General features: G+C 44.2%; 1 protein-coding gene across 2 annotated transcripts in view; it reads left to right on the forward strand.

The window, feature by feature from the left end:
- Positions 1 to 136: 136 nt before the first annotated feature.
- The window catches only part of wdfy1 (WD repeat and FYVE domain containing 1), a gene marked incomplete at its 5' end in the record, with an annotated part of 54,972 nt that continues 28,586 nt past the window's right edge, over positions 137 to 26,522 (forward strand). For both annotated transcript variants that reach the window (XM_083636881.1, XM_083636879.1), the window contains 11 exons: positions 137 to 273; positions 3,936 to 4,003; positions 7,071 to 7,144; positions 8,196 to 8,250; positions 12,111 to 12,261; positions 12,422 to 12,534; positions 18,063 to 18,189; positions 20,662 to 20,767; positions 24,822 to 24,923; positions 25,728 to 25,858; positions 26,047 to 26,155. In XM_083636881.1, the coding sequence (XP_083493007.1) occupies positions 137 to 273; positions 3,936 to 4,003; positions 7,071 to 7,144; positions 8,196 to 8,250; positions 12,111 to 12,261; positions 12,422 to 12,534; positions 18,063 to 18,189; positions 20,662 to 20,767; positions 24,822 to 24,923; positions 25,728 to 25,858; positions 26,047 to 26,155 (1,173 nt within the window). The remainder of the gene's footprint in view (positions 274 to 3,935; positions 4,004 to 7,070; positions 7,145 to 8,195; positions 8,251 to 12,110; positions 12,262 to 12,421; positions 12,535 to 18,062; positions 18,190 to 20,661; positions 20,768 to 24,821; positions 24,924 to 25,727; positions 25,859 to 26,046; positions 26,156 to 26,522) is intronic.

Here is a 26,522-nt window from a genome sequence, read left to right on the forward strand (position 1 = left end):
ACGGGAAGCTATTCCTCCAGTCATTACGGTAATCCTGACAGAAGCTCCTAGTTGTCAGCTGATCCTCCGGCTCTCCTTCACTGGCGAGTGAGGAGGAGAAACAGCTGAAAGAAAACATTGCTAGTTAAAAAAAACCATGGCGGCGGAGATCCATTCCAGGCCCCAGACCTCCAGACCGGTTCTTCTCAACAAGATCGAGGGACACTCCGACGCCGTCAACGCAGCCGTGTTGATACCGAAAGAAGACGGAGTGATCACGGTCAGCGAGGACCGGTGAGTTTGCCAAAGCTATCCTAGCTAATGTTAGCGTGACAGCAGTGGGCTCAGGCTATTTGCTGGACAACATATCACGTTAACCTGACTCAATTCATTGATGATTGATGATTGCGAACGGAAAGGAGCAACATTGTGTTCTTAAATGTTTTTTCTCAGGGAAAGTAAACGTTAATTGGGGGCTAAAGGCTAACGTTAAGAGTGGCCCCGTTCCATGGCATAGATTACCCTGATCCAACTAACCTTGATAGTAACTAGTGGGACGTTATTTACATTATTTGGATTGTTTAGCTAATATGTTCTTACAGATATTTATATTGGCTGATGACGCGTGAATTTGTTGTTTTTGAGCCAGCAGCACAAACATATACCTTCTCAAACTATATGATATGGTGCCTCCAAGTGCCCCTCGTAATCTTTCGAGTGTCTAGTTAGCAGCTTTTGGCTGGAAGTATTTGGTTAACTACAAACGGACCGACCCCGTAACTAAAAGCGTTATAATGGCTTGTTTTATGTTACTATTGAAGAAGAGAAAATATGCATGAGGTATGCAATTGATGTCTTAATTAATTCAGTTGTAGTTATTGTGTTATGTATAATGTGTGACTTGTAAAAGTTGGAACAGTAGTGTACAACAACTAACAATATTCCATTTCACTGGAATTGTGTTGCTAAGGAACAGTTTGGACCCTAGTTTATTTCCTATTTGCAAACACTGCAACCGGAAATAAGCTAGGGTCCATTGTTGTCAAGGTCTATTCACCTTATGTAGCCCCGCCCACTTGACCCAGGTGTGTTATGACTTCCTGTTCAAAACACCGTCTGTTTACCTGCTCACTAGTAATGTACTGTCACAGGAAGTGTAAACACAATAGGAAGTAACTGGCTGAGCCCTGTGTTGGAAAATAAGGTGAATACTGTTTATTACATAACATGTCTACCAATAACATAACATTTATGCTACTTTTACCAACATGTGTAGTCAGCTTCCATTCTTTCACTCCCTGAATGTCACATATCGGTAACTTGGGTATCATAGAAAATTCCCACCAAGTTGAATGTACGTTTAACTTTATTACAGTATTTCCAGCAGCACTTGAAGGCAGCAACAAAGACATGGTGAACCTCATTCATCAAAACATCATCAAACAAGGCTAGGTGGAAACCTAGCATATGGCCGGTGTGGTAAAGCGTGCACATGTCATGTTTCTCATAGGATGATTGCGGAATTGGATGTTATCAGGAGGGGAAAATGTCGCCTAAAAAAAGGAAGTTTAACATGACTTGTCTTGTGTTAAATGAACCCACCGTTCGTCAATTATAAACGTCATGCAGCTCTTTCTTTTCTGTGGAGCAGTGCTGTAGTGGTCACTGGTCAAACAAGTGGATAAACTAATTTCTGAGGCAGTTTTCTTACATTGTGCTGTTATCTTAAAAAAAGGTGGATAAATAAACTTCAGTCGCCCCGTATAGGCTGCGAGACTATGAGGCTAGAACAACTGAAACTGAATCATATATCCCTAATATAATTTTATTCTTATCAGCATCATTGTTTATTTTGTGGTTTTCTGGCACATTTACCCTGCTAGCCGGGGCGCTTCTCGCTCATAGTTAACAAAACCTAATCTGTTTCATTCAAACCTTAATCCCGAAGAATCACTGATGTTTCCCTCAATTTTAGCAAGTGTAGCGTGCAGAGGATGTGTAAAGAGGGAGGGAAGCACAGGGGGAGAGAAAAGCAGATCTCAAAAGCAAAGTAGCTATATAGTGAGCGTTTGTTTTTGTCAGTGAGCCTTGATGACAAGAGAGAGGAACGGAGCGGAGGAGAGTGGAGTCAGCACAGTTTAATGAACAAAACACAATTTATTTCATGCAAACCTATAGTAGCGTGCACAGTCAGCAGTAACATTAAGAGAGAGAGACAGACTGACTGACAGACAGCTGTCCGTATTGGCTATGTGTCTTTGTCTCGCAAAATAAGGTAATTTAAATAAAAGATGAACTCCAGATAGCCTACATGGATGTATTGCGCGTGTATATAGCCTACTGTAGTAGCAGGCTGTACTGCCCTGCCTCCTCCGTTCTGCTGTGCTTGTAAATAGGGGGTACGAATAGCCCCACAACACGGCAGAAAATATTTACAGCCGGTACAAATAGACAGTCTGAAACATAAAACACACAGTGGTGTCTTTCATGCAGGCCAGCAAGAGAAACTGTTGTCTATCTGACCCACTGAGTGTGACCACAGACTGTAGAAAGAGATGCAGGATAGCGAATGTGCTTCAAAGACAAGGAGCAGACAGAAAGTAAACGCTGGAAGAAGAACGCTGGTCCACCCGCAATATGCAATTAAGCAGGAGTACAGCGGTGATGATCAGTGAGCAGACCAGAAAACGGAGGGGGAGCAACAGCAGGACTGACCAGGATCAGCATCAGCACGCAAATCGGCGCCTAGATCGTCTGGACAAGTGGAGATGTAGGGCGCACACCGGCCAAAAGTATCATTCTGGGGTCATCCCTGTTGTGAAAGTGTCACAACAATCAGTCATATTGACTCATCTTAGGTTGGTTGTACATGATATTATGCGTCATGCTTATTGGTCACAGTGTTGAGCAGCAATATCCTGTGTAAACATAAGAGGGCAAAGTGTGAAATTGCCAGTTTGCATTGCAGGTCTGATCCACATTGATTGTGAATAGGGAAGTTGTGGGGTGTGCACTGCAGCACTCTTACTTTCTAGATGCAGCTGGACTGCAGCCACTTCTGATGGGATCTCTTATGGAGAGCCGACTCCATTTGTCATCTGTAAGACACAATTGAAAATGTGGCAAAGCATAATGATTTAAGTCAAAGACATTCATAATTAAAATCACTTTAAATGGTTAAATAGACAAAAATACAAGTCAAAGCTCACTGATAGGGATAGACAGACACATAACAGAAAACAGCTGCAGAAATGGCCACAGAAGTGAATCAACACCTCTGTGACAGACAGTCTCAGAAGAAACCGTAGCGAAGTTTACAATGTTCAGTTGAGTCTGGTGTTTCAGGCTGGGCTGGGCATTCAGAAAGCACTTGTAGCCCAAGGCCGGCCAACACACACACATGCAAAACCCGGACACACAAAAGCTGTTGAGCAATAGATCCAAGTAATGTGGTCTGATGATGACTCATCTTTCACCCTTTGAATCTTGATAACAATGCTTCTTCTACCACTCAGAGGCCATAATACCCCTGGCTGCACTAACATGCATTTTCTGTGATCAGATTGCAATCGGATAGTGCTTGACCACTTGAAAGTACAGGTGTAAACGCACACAAGACACATTGAAGACGGATTGCGATCTGATCATCCAAAGGTGGTCAGGGACGCGTTGTGACCACATTGAACACAAGTGTAAATGCAATGTGTCCTCTCAATCTGGATACAGCAACTGTATGCGGATTGAGAGGACACCCGTTTTGCATGTTTGTTTTGCACCCAAAATGCATGTTAATGCCAGGTGTAAATGAAATCAGGCTAATGTGGTCAAGCACTATCCGATTGCAATCTGATCACAGAAAACACATGTTAGTGCCAGGTGTAAATGGCCTCTCACACAAGCTATGAAGTAGAACTTTGACACTTTGAATGTGACAGATTGTGACACTTCTTCCTCAGAACCATCCGGGTATGGCTGAAGAGAGACAGCGGTCAGTACTGGCCAAGCATCTACCACACAGTCTCCTGTAAGTAGGATTGTATTGTCTCAGTGGGGAAATTAATTTTGTGTGTGTGTGTGTATTTAGTTATGTGTGTGTGTTGTGTATTTGGTTGTGTGTGTTCTGTATTTGGTTGTGTGTGTGTTGTGTATTTGGTTGTGTGTGTGTGTTGTGTATTTGTGGTTGTGTGGGGCTTCCTGTGGTATGTTCTTGTACAATAGGGGGAGCAGAGCCAAAGTCAGCTCCTGTTCCTCGTGTTGTCCTGCTGGATGTCAGAATGCTGATTGGAATAATTAGAGGCAGGCACACCAATAATATCTGCAGTATCTGGATCAATCCAGCCAATCAGCTGCCAGATATTCATACTGGGACCGACAAGAAAAGCCGCCTGACCAGGGTAAAAAAAAGAGAGAGAGAGAGAATGATGTTGAGCCCATTTTATTTATTTTTTAATTATCATCATTATTTATTTGATTGAAGATTGCAAGCTAGTGCATCAGTTTATTTATTGATCACATTATGCACATGTGATCAATAAATAAACTGATGCACTTGTCGCTGTAATTGTTTTATAACGAGGCAGTATGAGTGACTGTAGATTGAGCAGAACTTTGATCGGTACTGGTATCGGCTGATCCAATAATATGCTTGGTACGTCTGGAAGAAATGGCGTCGGTTGTCGTGATAAACCGATTTATCGGGCGGGCTGATGAATGGCATTTTGAGATCATCAGCATTGGCCGATGTCTTCACTCACAATGCAGATAAACAAAAGTCTGCATGTCTGTCTGCTCTTGACTGGGACTAAAAACAAAGAGATGATATGCTAAGATAAGAGATACTGTGTGCACTGGCACTACACTAACTACTATTCATTTATTATTTATTATGCAAGTATTTTGTATTTTTTTATTTGTAAATGTCTTTTTTCTCTTTTCTTTCAAAGGTTAGTTTTTTTTTATTACCCGTGGATATTTTTGTGTTGATCTAAATATTTTAATAATTGCACTGCAGACAGCGTGCAGATCTACTTAAAGGGGGACTAACCCCCTAGATATGTATCAGAACAGTGATTTGAAAATACCTATGGAAAAAAACAAGAAATGACATATGCTCTTGTCTATACTAAACTCTTTGGCTGTGTTCAAGTCAAGATTTTTTTTCGGAAATCGACGCCATTACAGTTTGCCTACCGCCTCAAAAATAAATTTTTTGAGAGGGGCAATATCTTTATAAATATCAACAACTAGCCAACGCTGGTGGCATGTATGGAAAGAGTGTTGCTCAAAATTGTTGATAGTTATATCAATTTGGTAATTCAGTGGCGAACTAGAAATTTAATTATTTTTCTGCATGTATCTCTATGGCAGGTGTCAAAACTACGTTACGAGAGCAAAGTGACATGGGCTCGTTACAGCAGCACACCGCACAATAGGAGAAACCCCCCGCTCTGGGGTAACACAATGCGAGATTTCTCCACGTCATTCCCTCGTACAACTAGCGATAAACCGCGCAATGAAATCCGTTTTTAATTTGCGTTTTGGGGCTTTTCGTGATTCTTGTTAAAAGTTGTGCAAAAGTTTTCCTCTCAGCGCAGTTGCAGGCTGCGCCCTGGCTGGCGAAACAGCCTGGCTCCTGCATGCATGGGGCGCTGTGTAACCTCACGGAGCAACAAACAAACACAAACAGAAATAGCTGGTGTGCGATTTTTCTTTGTGCGATTGAGGGAATCCCGCATCTTTTTGCGAAGGTGCGACTGGACAGGACGCTTTTCACAGACGGGCACAGTAGCTGAGTAGCCTATAGTCCGTTCTCTCCTCCTCCTCCTCCGCCCATTCACAGTCTGTCTGCTGTGCGCGCCCCCGCGGGTGCATGAGAGTGCAGACTCTCCCGTTTGACTGGCCGAGAGAAAGTGCTTCCAAGTCGGACTGATAATATAAACAACATAATTAGAGCTTATCCAGGTAAGATATTTATAATGTAATGACACATTCAGCGATAAACTGTCTACAATGAAGACATATGTCAAATATGACAACGTGGTGTTCAGTATTTTAAGAGCACAGGAGCTACTTGCTTGATCAAACGGTCAAACCCAATCCGCCCAGCAAAACACACACGAGTCAACGTGGAGGAGCACACACACACACAGACACACCGAGAGAGCCCAGCTGCTGCTGCGCGCGCCCGGAGCTTGGGGCGAGTGCATGAGGTTTACAGTACGACTCTCTCCCGCCCGCTCCCGCCTGCCTGGGCTGGAGACAGTGCTTCCCACTCGGACTGATAATATAAACATCATCATTCGAGCTTATCCAGGTAAGATATTAATAAAGTACCGGTAATGACACATTCAGCGGGAAACTAACTATAATTAAGACATGTGCCAACTTTGACGACGTTTGGTTCAGTATTTTAAGAGCAAACAGATTTTTTTTTACTTCAGTTAGAGCCCTCTGGAGCCTGATATACTAAGTGAGGTTTTTCCATCTTGCCTAGTTGTATAGGCTTTGGAGATGCACCAGATGCACGCGCTAAACCCACCGTGACGTCAGGTTGTACCAAATATCCCATTCATTTGAGAGAAGAAAAAAAAAGCAGTGTTCGACCCGTAGAGGGCGCTTATGCCAGTTATGCTGCTGAAAAATGATACAAATGGTCAAATGGCAACAGTTTGGTGTCAAATGTGGAAATTTTGACCAGAATTCTTCACACATCACCCCCAAAGTCATATATATTGGTTAAAAGCTGAAAAAAAGTGTTTTGGGGGTTAGTTACACTTTAAGCAAACAGAGACAGTGCAGACGTTAAATCAATGTAAATAAATGTTAAAGCAATTTTGCGTCTCATTTGTTATCATTATTCAATTGTTGCATTTTATTATTATATCATGTTGTTATTAACAACAACATGATATTGGCATTTATATATATCAGCCACTGACCGCCCTGCTCGCTGAATATCGGCATCAGACATTGAAAAACCCATATCGGTCGGGTCGACCACTAGTTGGTCGTGTGTGTGGATGGTCATGTGTTTATGTGTAGCCATGTTTGTTTCCCTGCTCATGGTGTGTATCTCTTCCTCTCTGGTTTAGCTCCGTGCTCTTGCATGTCGTACCACCATGACAGCAGACGCATCTTCATAGGCCAGGACAACGGAGCTGTTGTGGTGAGTGAGTGGAACCAAGCTGTGTAGCCAAGTGTGACCTCACATTTCCCACTGCAGGCCGGCCTCACTCCTCTGCTGTTTAAATAGCTTCACTCAAAAAACCTGCCATTCTCCTCTCAATCAGCCTTAAAGTCGAGCTGAACCCAAAAATGACTTTTATTTTCTTTTAGTTCAAATACCTGGGTATGCAGTGCACCTATTTAATAATGTATGCAAACAAAATCACAACAATCTAATTTCTTTAGTTTTTCACACTTTTTCACATCAAAAGTTCATTTTTCAAGATTTCATTGATAACAGTAATGTACAGTTTGCTGACGTCACCTTGTACTATCAAATTTCTACCCCATTTCAACCAATGATATCACGACATGCAGCTGTCAATCAAATCTTCATTTCAGGATAATTTTCTCTTCCAAATGAAATAGAAAATGGCGCCTATAGTGCCTGTCATCTGGCAGAATTCCTATCCCATAAACTAACTACTAACTTGGCCAATTGTTAGAAACATGAACAAAAAACAAAAACTATAATCTCTAAGAATGCAAAGAAATGTACCGTAACTGGCTCGTTAAAACGCGCATTCCAGGGATATCGTATCGTTACAGCAGCGATAATGGCGCGCGCATCCGAGAGCTTGGTTGTCAGGGGTCGCACCTCGGAGATTCCAGGCCGACGTGCTGCACTCTCCGCTCGGCAACAGGAAGGCAGCTGGCTGCCTGCGGGTCGCTGACATCCACTCCTCCCGTCAAAAGGCTCTTCCCGAGGGGAGCGCCACAACACTTTGAATCCCACTCGATTTGGAGGCGGAACACGCCAGGATTGGCCAAAGCCCAATCCAGTCCCCAGAATTGTCAAATAAAATCATCGACATGATACTATGACCCGCCTCTCAACCTGTCATCTTAGACAAACTATGTTTTCAGTCTGAAACGGACTCATTTATGCACGTGACTAACAGGTTCAGTTCAACTTTAAGTTTTCTGCTATTTGGCAGAGTATGGATGAAGTAGTCGTGTGAAACTGTTGCTTGTGTTTTCTGCGCCTGTAGGAGTTCCTCATCTCTGAAGATTTCAACAAGATGAGCCATGTGAAGACGTATCCAGGTAAGATCCTCCTGTCTCAAAGTCTTTACATGCTGGTGCTGCGTCAAAGCCCTCGCCGAATGCACCGAGGGGTACAGCTGCCGTGCAGCCCCTCGAAAATGTGACTCGACGCACTGCGAACAGCGCAAATATAATATATTGTAGATGGGGAGATAACAGGAGAGAGTGAAAGCTATTACCAAGTACCGTAAATTCCGCACTATAAGCCGCACCTGCAAAGTTGACTGTTTTTTACATATATAAGCCGCACCGGACTATAAGCCGCGGGTGTTTTAATGGTATTTTTTTTTTTTTTTTTTTTTTTTTTTTTTTTTTTTTGTGTTTTAATGTTTAATTACCATATGTAAGGGTTCATGCACAGAGGGGATTGTCGGGAAAGAGATGGCTGTTTGAGGAAGCTCCCATTTATTAACATTTCAACAAAACAACATAACACAACACCACCTGTGTTGTGTTATGTTATGTTATGTTATGTTGTTAAAAGAGGGCAAGAGAGGAAATTAAAACAGAAGTGGATTTATAGTTAGAAAGAGTGCTAAAAAAGAGAGATTTTTTTTTTTTTTTTTTTTTTTTAAATCCATAGATAAGCCGCACCGTTATATAAGCCGCAGGGGCCAAAAAAGGCCAAAAAACGGGAAAAAAGCCGCGGCTTATAGTCCGGAATTTACGGTATATGCACTACATTCTCTCCTTGGGCGAACTTCTAGTCATTGAAATCCTATAGTGAAATCACACAATTTAACTATTTTTGCTGGGGACTCCCCTGCGACCCAGAGCCGTGTATATAGAAGAGTCCCGACATCTCCATTCACTCCAATGGACCAGGTTTTTTTTACTCTCAAGAGTTCCAGGAAGTAAAGGTCCTGGATTAAGCAGCACTGATGAGTTGCAACAAAATGGACAGTTTGTGTTGTGCTTTGAAAGTTTTTTTTCGTTTGTTTTTAATCAAATTGTACATTATCAGCTTTATTTTAGCATCCAAAAGTAGCGCAGGACCCCTTCCTGGCTGTTCATTGGCTAATGAGTCACGCACTTTGGTCCTCCGCCGACGCCACTCTCTCTCTAAATTGCTCTGCTGCGACCCAAGTCGAGGCTGACGCACAAGTATGTTCTCCGCTTTAGTCCAATCACTAAGTGGAACACTTAAACATGAGCAAATACAGACTCATTCTACAATTAAGCAATATATCACGAGAGCTAGTGTGTTGTGATGAATATATCACACTGATAAGCTGTTATCCCACGAGGCCGCAGGCCGAGTGGGATAACAGCTTATCAGTGTGATATATTTCACAACACACGCTGCTCGAGTGCTATATTGCTTTTATAAAAGGGTTCCAAGTATAATAATATAATAATAATAATACTATAAGTCCGACTGGCATTTTATTCTGATAGAGTCAGTTGAAACAATACTGTAAGGCGGGACCTCTAGCAAGAAGATAGACGTGCGGGTGATTTGATTGGATCGTTCTGGAGACTGAAGTCGACATTGGCCAATCCTGGCGCTTGGCTCAGAGCTTTTCCAAAGCCCGACACCAGAGCCGTATGCTGACCAAGTAACGTTACGTCTTATTTAGAAATGCGGGGTTAAGAGTGAGGGCGCGCGAGAGAGGGGTTCAGCCCGCGTCTATTCTTGTACAAATCATCATTTTCTGCGAAGTATTAGTAAAGTTATAAGCGAAGATCGATTCACAAGGATCTGAAAGTTGTCTCCGCCATTTTGTTTTTGAGGTACTTTTAGTAAGAGAGTTGCGCCATCATGCGTCCATAATGACGACTAGTGACCCTCCATACAGCAGATCAGGAGAAAGCTGTTTGTCTCGAGCGCAGCACTGCCATTTAGTAAGAGAGTTGCCATGGTAACCAATAACCCATGGCCATGGGTTATTGAACTCGGTTACTGGAATTATACAATGGCTGTGAACCAATCAGATTGCTTGATTTGAGAGAGCCATTTTATAATGCTGTTTTAACTGGTGACGTGTCGGTGACACTATCTGCACTAGAATTACATGGCGTTGTAGTTGTGACGGTGCAGATCTCTAGAGTGAGTAGGATCTGTCTGTCTGTCTGTCTGTGTGACAGAATGAGCCCCTCCTAGTCCCATGAGAAATCATCTGCTGCTCTCTCCCAGCATGCCTCAGGGCTGCTCTCTCCCAGCATGCCTTGGGGCTGCTGCTCTCTCCCAGCATGCCTTGGGGCGAACCCCAGTGTGTGTCTATGGACTCCCACAGGAAGTCAGGGCTCATCGTTCCACCCAGCCATGCCCTAAAGCCGGCTGCTGTCCTAGAAAACACACACATGACACACAGCCTGCAGCTTTGTTTCTCTCTGTTTCTCTCAGCACACGCACACACCCACACACACGCACACACCCACACACACACACACACACACGCACCCCCCCAGGCCCGTTAAAGGAGGGGGGAAGGACGCAACCATTGCAGTCAAACAACATCTTGATGACTATATCCTGCTGCCATATTGGCGTTATTAGCCGAGTATACAGCGAACATGAAACCCTGTGACTGTATCAGCGATCACTTAGCCTCCTGCTCCATCTGTGGAAAACTGCAAAGAGGGGAAACAGCACATGGCATGTCACCACTGGAAAGCTGTGTGTGGTTTCCACTCGTAGCCAAACAGCAGAGCCAAAGACCACTCAGGACAAAACATGTCTCATAATTACATTGAATCAACAGTGTTAGGTTTCAGATCTCTTAACGATGTTAACCTTTGCTGGCCACTGATATGATGGATATGCTGTTTAATGTAGTCTTGATCAATAACACAGTCCTGATTGTAATGTGACATTTTGCTCAGAGCCGTGGTCTCAGAGGGTTTTCCACCCTGACAAGAATGCAATGCTGTGGGGAACCAGAACCACTGAATACCTCCGTTTTCGGGAATTTTGTGAGCATAAAAATGATCGAATGTAAAGATGTTTAAAGTTGGTGTACATATCAACTACTGGCAGATTCAATACAAAAATACAGTCTGGGAAAGAAGGGGGGTGGTGTTAGTTATACCTGCCAACTAGGGGTGTCAAAAATAATCGATTATAAGATGCATCGCGACGCGGACGTGCACGATTCTGCATCGATTCACAAATGTCAAAAATCGATTATTTAAAAAAAAAAGGGAAAAAAAAGAAATTTAATAATCAAATAAAATATAATGGAAGTACATGCAGTTGTTTATTTTAATGATAGATCATAATACAATTCCAAATGCACTTTATTTTAAAAGTAGCCACACAGTGAGAAAAAATAAAGTGAGAAAAAATAAATCATGTATTGGGGAAAGAAAGTGATGCGTCGATTTAAGATGCATCGAGATGCATCGATAATCGTAATGGAATGGAATCGTAGCCCTCTGAATCGTAATGGAATGAGTGAAGATTCACATCCCTACTGCCAACATTAAGCTATGAAAAGAGGGAGATTTTCTGGGTTAGCATCAAATGCACATTGAAAATAGGGAGACTCGTGTGGAAATGTGGAGTGTTGGAAGTTGGCACTTGGCACTTGGCACTTGGCACTTGGCACTTGGCAGGTACGCTTAGTGGGATTTACAAGATAGTCCTTTAATACTGATGGGAGGAGCACATGTTTGAGAGGTTTGGCCTGACTTCCAGCCTGGATTACTGACAGACGAGGCAGCTCCTCTGACGGGATCAGTACCAATTAGGTTTAGATTAGCTCCTCCACGCCAGTCTGCATAAAAAGCCCCATGGAACATGTTAATCCAACATTACATGTCTATTTAATGTGTGTGTGTGTGTGTGTGTGTGTGTGTGTGTGTGTGTGTGTGTGTGTGTGTGTGTGTGTGTGTGTGTGTGTGTGTGTGTGTTGCAGCCCACCAGAACCGCGTGTCAGACATGGTGTTTTCCCTGGAGAGTGAGTGGGTGGTGAGCACCGGACATGACAAGAGCGTGAGCTGGATGTGCACCCAGAGCGGCAGCATGCTGGGCAGACACTACTTCACCTCCTGGGCCTCCTGCTTACAGTATCCATCAACCACTCTGTCTGTGTGTGTGTGTGTGTGTGTGTGTGTGTGTGTGTGTGCGCGCATGTGTGTGCGCGCACGCGTGTGTGTGTCTCTCTCTGTTGGAGTATCTCTCGTTCAGGCGGTTAACAGACTGTTGAAGCCTTGACTCCACGCTCAGATACGACCAGGAGACGCAGCACGCCTTCATAGGCGACTACTCAGGACAGATCACCCTGCTGAAGCTGGAGAGGCAGACCTACTCCACCATCACTACACTGAAGGGCCACGAAGGTGCGCACGCGCCCCCACACACACACACACACACACATACGCATGTGCATGCACACACACACACACACACACACACACACACATGCATGCACACTAGAGCTGAACGATTAATAAAACAACACAAAATCACAATATGAACTTCTGCCATTTTCAAATAGCGGAGGCTACAATTAATTGCTTAAAGCCTCCCTCCAGTGTCATTTTGAAGATCTTTCATAGCTGGGTGCTGCCCTGCTCTGTTGATTAGCCACGCTGTTAGCCACTGTATTCTGTTGACAAATAACCTTATTTTAGTCTCAAAGTCCTAAAAATAATCTGTTGGTAAAAACGGGTGATGACGTCAGACATTATAGTGGTCTGACATATGATAGACAGTAAATACAGTATATATACAGTAAATAGCCTCTGGCATTAGCTAGCTGTTAGCCTTTAGCTACGCTTGCTAACTAAGTGTTCACCAGGCTCAAAACGCCGCCGATAATAACTTAGAACCAGTTTGAGTCACGCTCTTTCTATCAGCTTAGATATCTGTTTGTTGATATTAAGCAACATTGTGGCTTCTAAAATAACTTTTGTGGAACAGAGATATGACTGGAAACAGTATGGCCGCCCACTTCCGTTGTATCGCAGACAAAGAGTTGACTGAAGACAAGAGCCTGCAGTCATTATGTTGCAGTGGAACAAACAGGCTTCGGTTCTTATCAATGTAAGCTCTTTGACACAAATGGTGACGTGCGTTGATACAGCGCAAGTGCAAAACTGCCTGGAGGGGGACTTTTTATTATTAGTGGCCGGGCCAGCGAAGCGGCCAGGCCACTTCTTGTATTTGCCATTATTCTTCTTCCTCCCGGGAAGTTCGACTTCCCATGGATGAAAACTAACCAAACTTTGCACAAAGGTCCAGTCCCATGCCAAACGTCTTTGACACAAATTTGGGGCCAATAGTCCTAACGGTGGCACTACAGCGACCGTCTAAAGTTTAAAACTTAAAAAATTCATAAAAAATCAGGCATACGTGCTACGGCTTTGCAACTTTCACCGAAATGTGCGCCTAAATGAGGGGAAGCTTTTGTACAATGCAACCTATGGCCAATTATGAAGTCTAAAGACCGCAAAACTGCAAAAACTGCAAAAACGAATTAAACCCTACTCCTCCCACATTTCTTATTCAAACGACACCAAATTTCAGTATCTGCATCGTTAGACTGTTCTACACAAAAATATCAAACCAAATTTTCGATCGGTCAAAAATTGAGCCCACAGTGCATCAAAACGTTGAATTCTGGCCCCGTGTATAGCCTAATTACCTTAATTACCTTTGGCAATTAGGTTGTATTTGTGATGTCATCAGTCAGTCAAGCAATTGTGATGCCATCACTGATGTCACTCGAGCAATTGTGATGTCATAATAGCTTAAAGCCTTAAGACTTGCCCAGCCACGACCCATTGCTGCGCAGCAGCCACTTTTTTGGCGCGTAATAACCCCCACAATTTCTGCGCCACATAGACATGTCCGAACTCAAAACATGCGGCTTATTGAGGACAGGTGTGCTATGACTTTTCTAAGGGTTTGGTCAAGCGGTTTGGCACTTCTTTTGAATGGACCCAGACCCGGCCGGGTCCGGGTCGGAACCTCGGGTATTCGGGGGGTCGGGCATACCCGAAGACCTCTAGCTCAAAGCCTTGAGACTTGCCCGGCCACGACCCATTGCTGCGCAGCAGCTATAATTATTATTATTCTCTTCTGGCAATGTGTTGCGTTTATTTAGACAGGACAGTAGGCAGACAGAAAGGGTGGGGAAAGAGAGAGGGGATGACATGCGGCAAAGGACCTCGGGTCGGATTCGAACGCGCGTCGTCCGCGTGAAGGACCGAGCCTCCGCCATTTAAGTCCAAAATGGACTTGTAAAGAAATTATTTTAGTGCTGCAGCTAATCTTTAGTCCAAATAAAAAAAGTTATATGAATCTCACTTTAAATTGCAATATTCTGTCAAATGATCATAATTAGATTTATTTTATAACTGACTATAAAAATGAACTTGACTATAAAAAAGTATATCGCAAATCAAATTGCAATATCTGTCAGAAAAATTGCAAATCAAATTGTTCAGCTCTAACGCACACACGCACGCACGCACACACACACACACACACACACACACACACACACACACACACACACACACACACACACACACACACACACACACACACACACACACACTCCTACTTGAACGGAAGTATGACAAAGCTAATTCTCACTGTATCATTCACACAGAAAGAATGTCTTTACTGTCTCACACACAATTACAGATGGTTACACACACACACACACACACACACACACACACACACACACACACACACACACCTGACCTGACCTTCAGGGTCTGTTCCTCTCTCTCTCTCTCACGAATGGCTGATGTGTGGTCAACCAATGAAGAAGACTTCCTTTAAACAACAACCAGAGGCCTCACAGTGCAGAGGCTGCTACTGCTAGCACAACGTTTCTGTTCCCTCACACACATCACTCACACATACACACACACACGCACACACACACACGTCACACACACACACACACACACACACACACACACACACACACACACACACACACACACACACATACACACACACACACGCACACACACACACACACACACACACACACACACACACAGGCAGGCGTGGTTGGAGGACATGATAGATGACCCAGATTCCTCCCTCATAACTTCATTATGTAAAGAAGATGAAATACCAGCTGGAGACCTGGCCTGAGCGGAACACGCAGTAACTCAATATGACCACCGACATTACTGCGGTGCAAAACACTGATAGATAAGTTACAAGATTTTATCAATGAGGTCTGCTTTCTATCTGCCTCAGTATGAGCAGTGAGCCCGGGTCATACAACACAGTATGTGTTGCTTTGCTCAGAGTGCGCTCACACACTGCTGCTCCACTTTGTTGTAGAGAAGGCGCCGCCTGAGGAACGTTTTGAGCCCACGATTTGACAAAGTAGGTCACATGACACCCACTTTGTTTCCACAACAGCTGGCTGCAGGAGCTCCTCCCACTGTAGCAACAACAGCAAAGTGTAGCTGAGTCAAACAGGCAGAAACATACTCCCACATACCAGCTCTTTATCATCAGGGGTGCCCAAATTCTTTCCCATGAAGGGCCAAAACTCAATCTGGGTGGAGGGCCGAGGGCCAAAAATAAACGTTGTAGAATTACATTAAAATGTATTGTGTTTTATAGAAAATTAACATTCTAAATCTAAAATAACATTTCAATATAATAATCTACTTTTTATCTGTTTGGTAATTGTAATAATTTGCAATTGGTTATATATATTAAAAAAAAACATCTGCATTTGTGGGGAGCTTAAACATTTAATCAGTAAACACCCAGTTAAAAACAGTTGTATTCTCCACCTTTGTAATCAAGAGAGAAATTTGACTTAATTCACAACTTGAAAAATCCTCAAGGTACTTTGAAAATCAGCTTTATTGTCCATCTTTTGTAAACAATTTGCCATGACAATTTGCAGGGATGCAATCTCAGGAGTGAACACAGTATCCGCAGCCACATTCAGACACTGTTTCACTAAGTCACCACATGAAAAAGCTCGTCCACCCTTTGCAATCAGTGCAGATATCTGATAACTTGCCAGAGTTGCATTCTGGATAAAAAAAAATCAGGGGGATTTCTTTTCTTTTTTTTTTTCAAAATTGTTGTAGTGAACTTGTTGTACACATGGTTCCCTGCCTGCCTGCCTGCCTGCGTACGTACGTACTGTGAAACTGCACCTCTGCACCTGATTAACTGGCCTTGTTCAACATTCAAAAGCTCTCTCTGCTCTCCATACAATGAATACAATACAATACAATTTGAGAAGAAGAAAAAAAATCAAGGTCTTAAAAGTGTTTCAAATTCAAGCCTCTAATTGTTGTCAGTCAAGCCTGCTAGTTCTAAATATAAAACTTCTATGTTGGGTCCTTGAACTTTTGAGGGAATTGAACCTGGAAAGTCCTTGAATTGGATGTTTAACAAAGTGTGGGAACCCTGCGTCTGAAAGACACCCTGAGGAGATCTATCAGTAACTGCAACAAAAAAGGGGGAAGCAGCCTCATGTGTGTTGACACGTATTTTAAGTGTCTACAGCTTTATTGGAGGGATCATGTGTGTCATGATGATCATGTGATCACCACCATAAGAAATTCTGTTATTTGGTGTTTGGATGAAGCTGATGGAAAATGCTGTCATGCACCACTCTAGAACGTCCGTTAAGTTCTCGATTAGGTTGAGATATATCAGCTGCCTGCGACGGCTGTGGTATGTGGCGCACATCGTTTTCATGCTCGTCAAAGCGTTCACTGACCACCTTCATGCCCGTTTAGATGGGAGAAGAAGAAGGTATCCGTATCCTCCCAACAGGAGAGAAACGCGTCGTCATGGGCTGAACCTGACGTCTCACTCAGTCTTTCTCACTTTGTGTTGTTAGCATTTCCCCTCACCCTCTGAGTGTTTCAGGGTTTCGAGACAATTCCAGGAAAAACGCTCCACACCACACCAGATCCCGTAGAACTCTTCTTCACCGTGGGAAACAAGCACTTCCCTGTGGGCTTCTTTTGTCACGCATCACCCCATGAGCTCGTCTTCATGATGAGAACAGGGTGTGGGATGTCTCATCATCTGACCATGTGACGTTTCTCCACGGCACTGTTGCTGCAGGACAGTCAGTCTGGAAGGAGATAGCTCACTCCTCTCTGTAGTACCTGCACACTCCACATCACTCCTCTCTGTACCTGCACACTCCACATCGCGCTTTCCAGCCCGCGAGAAAATCATGGGCAGAAGTAGCTGTCACAAATTAACAACTTCCTCAAAACTCGTCAATTTGTGAAAGTCTTTCCACTTTATTTTCTGTTTAGTTTTCTGATTCTGACATCATGTTCAGATTATTATTATGATGTTCTCCACTTCAGGCCAGCTGTTGGAAACACACTTCTTTTTTTTAGCCTCAGTTCCAGCCAGCCCAATGACTCACCAAAGCCCAAAGCCCCACCACCACCGGCCATTATTGATCATGTGACTGTGGTCTGACTTCAAGAGCTTTGATCATCTCTCCCACAGTGTCTTGCCTTTTCCAATAGATTTCAATCAACATGACTGGGGAGGTAGAAAAAGTGGGTGTGGCTTGGAGGTTGTGGTTCAACAATGAGCTTCTCAGTGGACTGCTATATCCAAAACATGTTCCCAAAAATATGAAAAGGTAGCACATCTCAAATTTTCCAAGTCAATGAGGACAAAATACGAACATTTCACTTAATTTGTTTGGCTCTCATCACAATTAGAGAAATGCTTATGTAGTTCCCCCAGCAGCCACAGGGTGGAGCCAGCGGGTTGGGACATAGCAGCCCCTCCACTAGTAACAGCCTCTTGCAACAGGTATGAGACATGTAGCAAGTGTTCAACTATCCGCTTCCCTTCTGTGTCCCTGTCTGTCTGTCCCCTCCAGGCAGCATAGCGTCTCTGTGGTGGGACCCCATCCAGAGGCTGCTGTTCTCGGGGGCCTCGGACCACAGCGTCATCATGTGGGACATCGGGGGGCGCAAGGGACGAACGCTACTGCTGCAGGGCCACCAGTGAGTCCTGATGCCTTGTGTGTGTGTGTGTGTGTGTGTGTGTGTGTGTGTGTGTGTGTGTGTGTGTGTGTGTGTGTGTGTGTGTGTGTGTGTGTGTGTGTGCGTGCGTGCGTGTGTGTGTGTGCGTGTGCGTGTGCGTGTGTGTGTGTGTCGGCGCGCTGTCCTTTGTGTCTGTACTGGCGGGTCGGGTGGCTCAACAAGTAAGGGCAGAAGAGTGGCTGTTATGAAAAGGTGTGAGAATAAATTATATATAGGAAGAATAAATCAATAGTTAATGTAATCACAACCAGCTCATAAAAAGCTGCACTGGGTATCGCCACTGACTTCCCGATACGATACGACTCCGATACACAAGGTCCCAAGTCGATACGATTTCCGATACGATACGATTCGATATCGATATTTTAGTTACAATACCAGTTTTGCTTTGATAATGGAAGAGATTCTCAAAGAACTAATGCTGTAAATTGTACAAGGAACCCTCTAACCTGGTGCATTATTAAAAAATATTAATATTCACATTAAGAATTGACCATAAGCCCAGTGTCTATTGGCCCTACCTTGGATCTACTATATACTATCTCTACTATAGATTTCTCATAGAGAAAATACAGGCAATACGGTTCTCTCTCTCTCTATTCTCTCTCTCTCTCTCTCTCTATTCTCTCTCTCTCTCTCTCTCTCTCTATTCTCTCTCTCTCTCTCTCTCTATTCTCTCTCTCTCTCTCTCTCTCTCTCTCTCTATTCTCTTCTCTCTCTCTCTCTCTCTCTCTCTCTCTCTCTCTCTATTCTCTCTCTCTCTCTCTCTCTCTCTCTCTCTCTCTCTCTCTCGTCAGAAGCAGGTCTCAGTAGTGTCAGTAACAGCTGTCCAGAGGGATCACCTCTCTGTTTTTCATCTCTACTCTTCCATCTTCATACATATTTCACCAGCTGCTGGGCTCCCTCTGCCCTGTTACAGGAACCATCAGCTCAAGCCATGCACACTGCTGGGCTCCCTCTGCCCTGTTACAGGAACCATCAGCTCAAGCCATGCACACTGCTGGGCTCCCTCTGCCCTGTTACAGCTCAAGCCATGCACACTGATGGACAGACCCAGACCCAGCCTCTGGAGATGCTGTTGCACTCTCATCATGTTGCAACTCTTTGACGCGCCCCAACTCCTGTTTTCACAGACTCCTCTCATCTCTGTTCAGTCCTGTGTCTCTCCTGGTGTCGCTCCTCCTCTCTCCTTCCCTCCTCCTCTCTTTGAAATCACATATTAAAACAGATTTTTATAGACCTGCTTTTATGTGATAGAGTAATTCAAGGACTTTATTGGCATGCCAGTTTATTAGAGGCAATATTGCCAAAGCACTATGCAAAATTCATTTCCAAAAACCCTGCAGTCATTCAAACCATACAGAGATGATGGGTTACTTGTTTGAAAATGTGTGCTAAATGATAATGTATAATATACAAGATACAAGATACTTTATTAATGCCACACAACAATGTTGGTGGTAATTGTTAGGTACAGCTTGGTAGCTCAGCTTCAGTGCAAGAAGTACTAGACAAACAGACACAACACCATAAACATTACAGCACGCACAGAGAAACATACAGCAGCAGAGAAAAGTCAAAGTCCAGGTTGGGGGGGGGGGGGGAGGGGCTAGCAGGGGGAGTTTAGAGTTCTGATTTCTGTTGGGAAGAAGCTGTTTTCTAAACCGGGTGGTTTTGGTGGATATGGCCCTGTAGCGTGTTGGAAGAGGTGGTGAGCTGGATGGGAGGGGTCTCTGATGATTTTGGCTGTCCGGTTGGAGGTGCGTGTAGTGAATAGTGAGCTGATTGGGGGGACGTCACGGCCGATGATTTTGGAGGCCTTGGTGACGATCCGGTCCAGTTTCTTTTTGGTGTGGGTGTTTGAGTTCCCGTACCAGACAGTGAGAGAGGGTGTGAGGATGCTTTGGATGATGGCTGTGTAGAAGTGGACCAGTAGCTGTTTTTTGACGTGATATTTTTTCAGTTGTCTGAGGAAGTATAGTCTTTGTTGGGCCTTTTTGATGATGTGGGTGGTGTTGATTGTCCATTTGAGTGTGTTATTGATGTAGGTGCCAAGGAACTTGAAGGACTCTGTGATGGTTATGGGCTGGTCTGAGATATGGACCGGGGCTTTGTTTTTGGGTTTTTCCTGAAGTCGACAGCTATTTCCATTGTTCCATATACTGTAGGGAGGTAGGTAGGTAGGTACAGTAGGTAGTTTCCAAAACTGAGAATAATTACACATATTAGTTGCCCCAATACATTTATTGAATCTTGAATCTACATACCATTTGAAAGCCAGTAAGGGGCATTGTAGTATCCTGTGGGTGTGCTTCTTGTTTTTACTAGGTTTCATTCATTTTATGAGCATGTTGGCTTGGTTGTTAAAGCGTTTTATAAACTTTGTAAAGTGATGATGTTATTAACTGTTTACTGTTCATTGACCCCCCCCAGCGAGCGCGTCCAGGCGGTGCGCTACCTGCAGCTGACCAGGCAGCTGATGTCCTGCTCAGCCGACGGAGCCATCACAGTGTGGAACATGGATACAACCAGAGAAGAGGTGTGTATCTTTACGCTACATCGGCCATTCTCAACCTGTGGGCCACGAAGGTACTGCAAGTGGGCCGCCAAATCATTTGCAAACATTTTGAATGTTGTCGGAGGAAATAAATAATTTCATGTATGTATGTTTATTTGATTTGATTTTGATTTGTATGTGTGTATGTATGTTCGGGTGATACTCCCTGGGGTCACGCATGCTTTAAAAAATCAATGTATAGGCTTGTACAACTGCTTTTTGATCAAATGTCTGCCATATGGCATAATGTAATACATACATGATGATCAAAGCATCAGGCAATGTGCGCAGATTTAATTTACATGTAGGTGAAGCTCCGGTGTGTTTCTATGGACACCAAGGAGCTGAGTCACTACTGCCCTTCGCTGCTGAAAACAGAGTGAGATGACGTGTTGGTCATATGCAGAGAGCCAGGCGCAGACAAAAGCAAACGCTTGGAGATCATGGTGTTGGTCATATGCAGAGAGCCAGGTGCAGACAAAAGCAAACGTTTGGAGATCATGGTGTTGGTAATATGCAGAGAGCCAGGTGCAGACAAAAGCAAACGTTTGGAGATCATGGTGTTGGTAATATGCAGAGAGCCAGGTGCAGACAAAAGCAAACGCTTGGAGGTCATGGTGTTGGTAATATGCAGAGAGCCAGGTGCAGACAAAAGCAAACGTTTGGAGATCATGGTGTTGGTAATATGCAGAGAGCCAGGTGCAGACAAAAGCAAACGCTTGGAGATCATGGTGTTGGTAATATGCAGAGAGCCAGGTGCAGACAAAAGCAAACGCTTGGAGATCATGGTGTTGGTCATATGCAGAGAGCCAGGTGCAGACAAAAGCAAACGCTTGGAGATCATGGTGTTGGTCATATGCAGAGAGCCAGGTGCAGACAAAAGCAAACGCTTGGAGATCATGGTGTTGGTAATATGCAGAGAGCCAGGTGCAGACAGAAGCAAACGTTTGGAGATCATGGTGTTGGTAATATGCAGAGAGCCAGGTGCAGACAAAAGCAAACGCTTGGAGATCATGGTGTTGGTCATATGCAGAGAGCCAGGTGCAGACAAAAGCAAACGTTTGGAGATCATGGTGTTGGTAATATGCAGAGAGCCAGGTGCAGACAAAAGCAAACGCTTGGAGATCATGGTGTTGGTAATATGCAGAGAGCCAGGTGCAGACAAAAGCAAACGTTTGGAGATCATGGTGTTGGTAATATGCAGAGAGCCAGGTGCAGACAAAAGCAAACGCTTGGAGATCATGGTGTTGGTAATATGCAGAGAGCCAGGTGCAGACAAAAGCAAACGTTTGGAGATCATGGTGTTGGTAATATGCAGAGAGCCAGGTGCAGACAAAAGCAAACGCTTGGAGATCATGGTGTTGGTAATATGCAGAGAGCCAGGTGCAGACAAAAGCAAACGTTTGGAGATCATGGTGTTGGTAATATGCAGAGAGCCAGGTGCAGACAAAAGCAAACGCTTGGAGATCATGGTGTTGGTAATATGCAGAGAGCCAGGTGCAGACAAAAGCAAACGTTTGGAGATCATGGTGTTGGTAATATGCAGAGAGCCAGGTGCAGACAAAAGCAAACGCTTGGAGATCATGGTGTTGGTAATATGCAGAGAGCCAGGTGCAGACAAAAGCAAACGTTTGGAGATCATGGTGTTGGTAATATGCAGAGAGCCAGGTGCAGACAAAAGCAAACGCTTGGAGATCATGGTGTTGGTAATATGCAGAGAGCCAGGTGCAGACAAAAGCAAACGCTTGGAGATCATGGTGTTGGTAATATGCAGAGAGCCAGGTGCAGACAAAAGCAAACGCTTGGAGATCATGGTGTTGGTAATATGCAGAGAGCCAGGTGCAGACAAAAGCAAACGTTTGGAGATCATGGTGTTGGTAATATGCAGAGAGCCAGGTGCAGACAAAAGCAAACGTTTGGAGATCATGGTGTTGGTAATATGCAGAGAGCCAGGTGCAGACAAAAGCAAACGTTTGGAGATCATGGTGTTGGTAATATGCAGAGAGCCAGGTGCAGACAAAAGCAAACGCTTGGAGATCATGGTGTTGGTCATATGCAGAGAGCCAGGTGCAGACAAAAGCAAACGCTTGGAGATCATGGTGTTGGTCATATGCAGAGAGCCAGGTGCAGACAAAAGCAAACGCTTGGAGATCATGGTGTTGGTAATATGCAGAGAGCCAGGTGCAGACAGAAGCAAACGTTTGGAGATCATGGTGTTGGTAATATGCAGAGAGCCAGGTGCAGACAAAAGCAAACGCTTGGAGATCATGGTGTTGGTCATATGCAGAGAGCCAGGTGCAGACAAAAGCAAATGTTTGGAGATCATGGTGTTGGTAATATGCAGAGAGCCAGGTGCAGACAAAAGCAAACGCTTGGAGATCATGGTGTTGGTAATATGCAGAGAGCCAGGTGCAGACAAAAGCAAACGTTTGGAGATCATGGTGTTGGTAATATGCAGAGAGCCAGGTGCAGACAAAAGCAAACGCTTGGAGATCATGGTGTTGGTAATATGCAGAGAGCCAGGTGCAGACAAAAGCAAACGTTTGGAGATCATGGTGTTGGTAATATCCAGAGAGCCAGGTGCAGACAAAAGCAAACGCTTGGAGATCATGGTGTTGGTAATATGCAGAGAGCCAGGTGCAGACAAAAGCAAACGCTTGGAGATCATGGTGTTGGTAATATGCAGAGAGCCAGGTGCAGACAAAAGCAAACGCTTGGAGATCATGGTGTTGGTAATATGCAGAGAGCCAGGTGCAGACAAAAGCAAACGTTTGGAGATCATGGTGTTGGTAATATGCAGAGAGCCAGGTGCAGACAAAAGCAAACGTTTGGAGATCATGGTGTTGGTAATATGCAGAGAGCCAGGTGCAGACAAAAGCAAACGTTTGGAGATCATGGTGTTGGTAATATGCAGAGAGCCAGGTGCAGACAAAAGCAAACGCTTGGAGATCATGGTGTTGGTCATATGCAGAGAGCCAGGTGCAGACAAAAGCAAACGCTTGGAGATCATGGTGTTGGTCATATGCAGAGAGCCAGGTGCAGACAAAAGCAAACGCTTGGAGATCATGGTGTTGGTAATATGCAGAGAGCCAGGTGCAGACAGAAGCAAACGTTTGGAGATCATGGTGTTGGTAATATGCAGAGAGCCAGGTGCAGACAAAAGCAAACGCTTGGAGATCATGGTGTTGGTCATATGCAGAGAGCCAGGTGCAGACAAAAGCAAATGTTTGGAGATCATGGTGTTGGTAATATGCAGAGAGCCAGGTGCAGACAAAAGCAAACGCTTGGAGATCATGGTGTTGGTAATATGCAGAGAGCCAGGTGCAGACAAAAGCAAACGTTTGGAGATCATGGTGTTGGTAATATGCAGAGAGCCAGGTGCAGACAAAAGCAAACGCTTGGAGATCATGGTGTTGGTAATATGCAGAGAGCCAGGTGCAGACAAAAGCAAACGTTTGGAGATCATGGTGTTGGTAATATGCAGAGAGCCAGGTGCAGACAAAAGCAAACGCTTGGAGATCATGGCGAAGGGCACTGCTGCCTTCAGTGGTGCTGACGAGGACTAGCTAACATCAGTGTGGATGTCAGTGGGTTATATTATAATATGGGACAAATGACAAGTTCTACTTCTAAATCTGTCCCCGTTTTGGTTTCGGTTATGGTTTTAGTGCGACCTGCCGGGGGTAAAACAAAAATGTCCTAATAGTTATCTCTCTATATACGTATGTATTTTATATATATATATATATATATATATATATATATATATATATATATATATATATATATATATATATATACTGTATATATATATATATATTAAAAACAAATCTATCTGAGCTTGGCTTGGAAATGTGGCTATATTGTGCTGTTCTTTTAATTTCACCTTGCCTTTAGAATCAGCCATTTTCAAACTGTGGTGGTAGAACATGACTACTCATTGAATAGAGAGAAAAGTGCCTTTTCTCATCTCCATGGCTTCATTGTTGCCTGTGTGTGTGTCAGAGGCCTTGAACTGTGTGTTTCTCTGCCACAGGCTCCACAGTGGTTAGACAGCGACTCGTGTCAGAAGTGCGAGCAGCCTTTCTTCTGGAACATCAAGCAGATGTGGGACACTAAGACCATGGGGCTCAGACAGGTAGGAGGGTCTAATAGTCCAAGGTCACGTCATTGTGAAAGTATCAAGTGTGTTGGAATGATCAGATGAGATGATGCTGACAAATGAGAAGAAGGTTTTGTGCGTGCCCTCTCTTCTCGTGCACCTGCTTCACCACACCGGGACACACCACAAAAACTGCGACCACAGGTGCTCACCGGTATGTGTCCTGGTCGCTGCACTAGCGCCTCCTCTGGTCGGCCGGGGGCGCCTGTTCGGGGCGGAAGGGAACTGGTGGGAATAGCGTGATCCTCCCACGTCCTGCCGGTGAAGCTCCCCGCTGTCAGGTGAAAAGAAGCGGCTGGCAACTGCGCATGTGTCGGAGGAAGCATGGTGCTAGTCTACGGCTCTCCCCAGATCAGCAGAGGGTGGAGCAGCGACCAGGGCAGCAGGGAGAAATTGGCCAAGTACAATTGGGGACAGAATGGGGGGGAAATCAGAAAAAAAATAATACTGGGTAGTATTCAATTTACAGTAATTAATTAGCCCATTATTATTACAGTTTGAGGACCAAGTGAATTTATTGTGTTTATCTATTCATTTGATCTATTTATGCATTGACCATTGTATTATAATGGTCATACACACATGATTGAAATAGGCTATAACATAGAGGATCAACAACAACAATATCCCAGTTAAAAAATGTCATTCCACAAAACGAACCTCCGATTCATATTAATGGATAGGAATATGAATTATAGATTGTTTCAATAGCACACAATGCACCTTATTGTCCCTCACTGCATTGTCAGGCTAATGTATGGGTGTGTCTCCTGTGTGCAGCATCACTGCAGGAAGTGCGGCCAGGCTGTGTGTGGGAAATGTAGTTCTAAACGCTCCACCTACCCCATCATGGGCTTCGAGTTCCCGGTGAGGGTGTGTGACGCCTGCTTCGACACCATCAAAGAAGAAGAGTGAGTAAAAAAGCTTCTCACTGATTGGTCGCTTCTTTTCTTTTTCTTTTTAATATTCCTGTCTTTTTTTTTGTTGCATTATACTCTCTTTGTCACTGTAAATAGTGAGTGCAGCACTGATGAAATGATGTCATTTTGTGTACACGTGTGCGTGTGTGTGTGTGTGTGTGTGTGTGTGTGTGATGCAGTCGGACACCCTTGGCGACGTTCCACGAGGGGAAACACAACGTGGCCCACATGGACATGGACCCGGCCAGAGGTCTGATGGTCACCTGTGGCAGCGACCGCATCGTCAAGGTGAGCACCAACTCACTAAGTCCTGATCATTCATTCAGTCAAATACACTGAACGTTATGTCAGGCTGTCCTGAAAAAGCTCTCTTAGGGCCTGTGTCCATCTAGCGTCTTTTTCCGACCATTAAACGCTGGAAGTACGCTGGGGAGCGCTGATCTCAGCGCACAATATAACAAGGAAGCAGTCTGAAACTAACGTTAGTTCAGTGCGGTAGCTAGCTTGATAGCTGACAGCTAACATTAGCAAACAACACGCATACAGTGATTTAGCTCAACACTCACCAGAAATATTAAGTGTTTAGCCAATCTGCTCCCACAATTGAGCCTTTCTGTCTCTGTTGCGATAGTTTCTCCATATGATTAGTTGCCAG

This window comes from Poromitra crassiceps (assembly GCF_964638095.1).
Source record: "Poromitra crassiceps genome assembly, chromosome: 5".
NCBI classification, from domain to species: Eukaryota; Metazoa; Chordata; class Actinopteri; order Beryciformes; family Melamphaidae; genus Poromitra; species Poromitra crassiceps.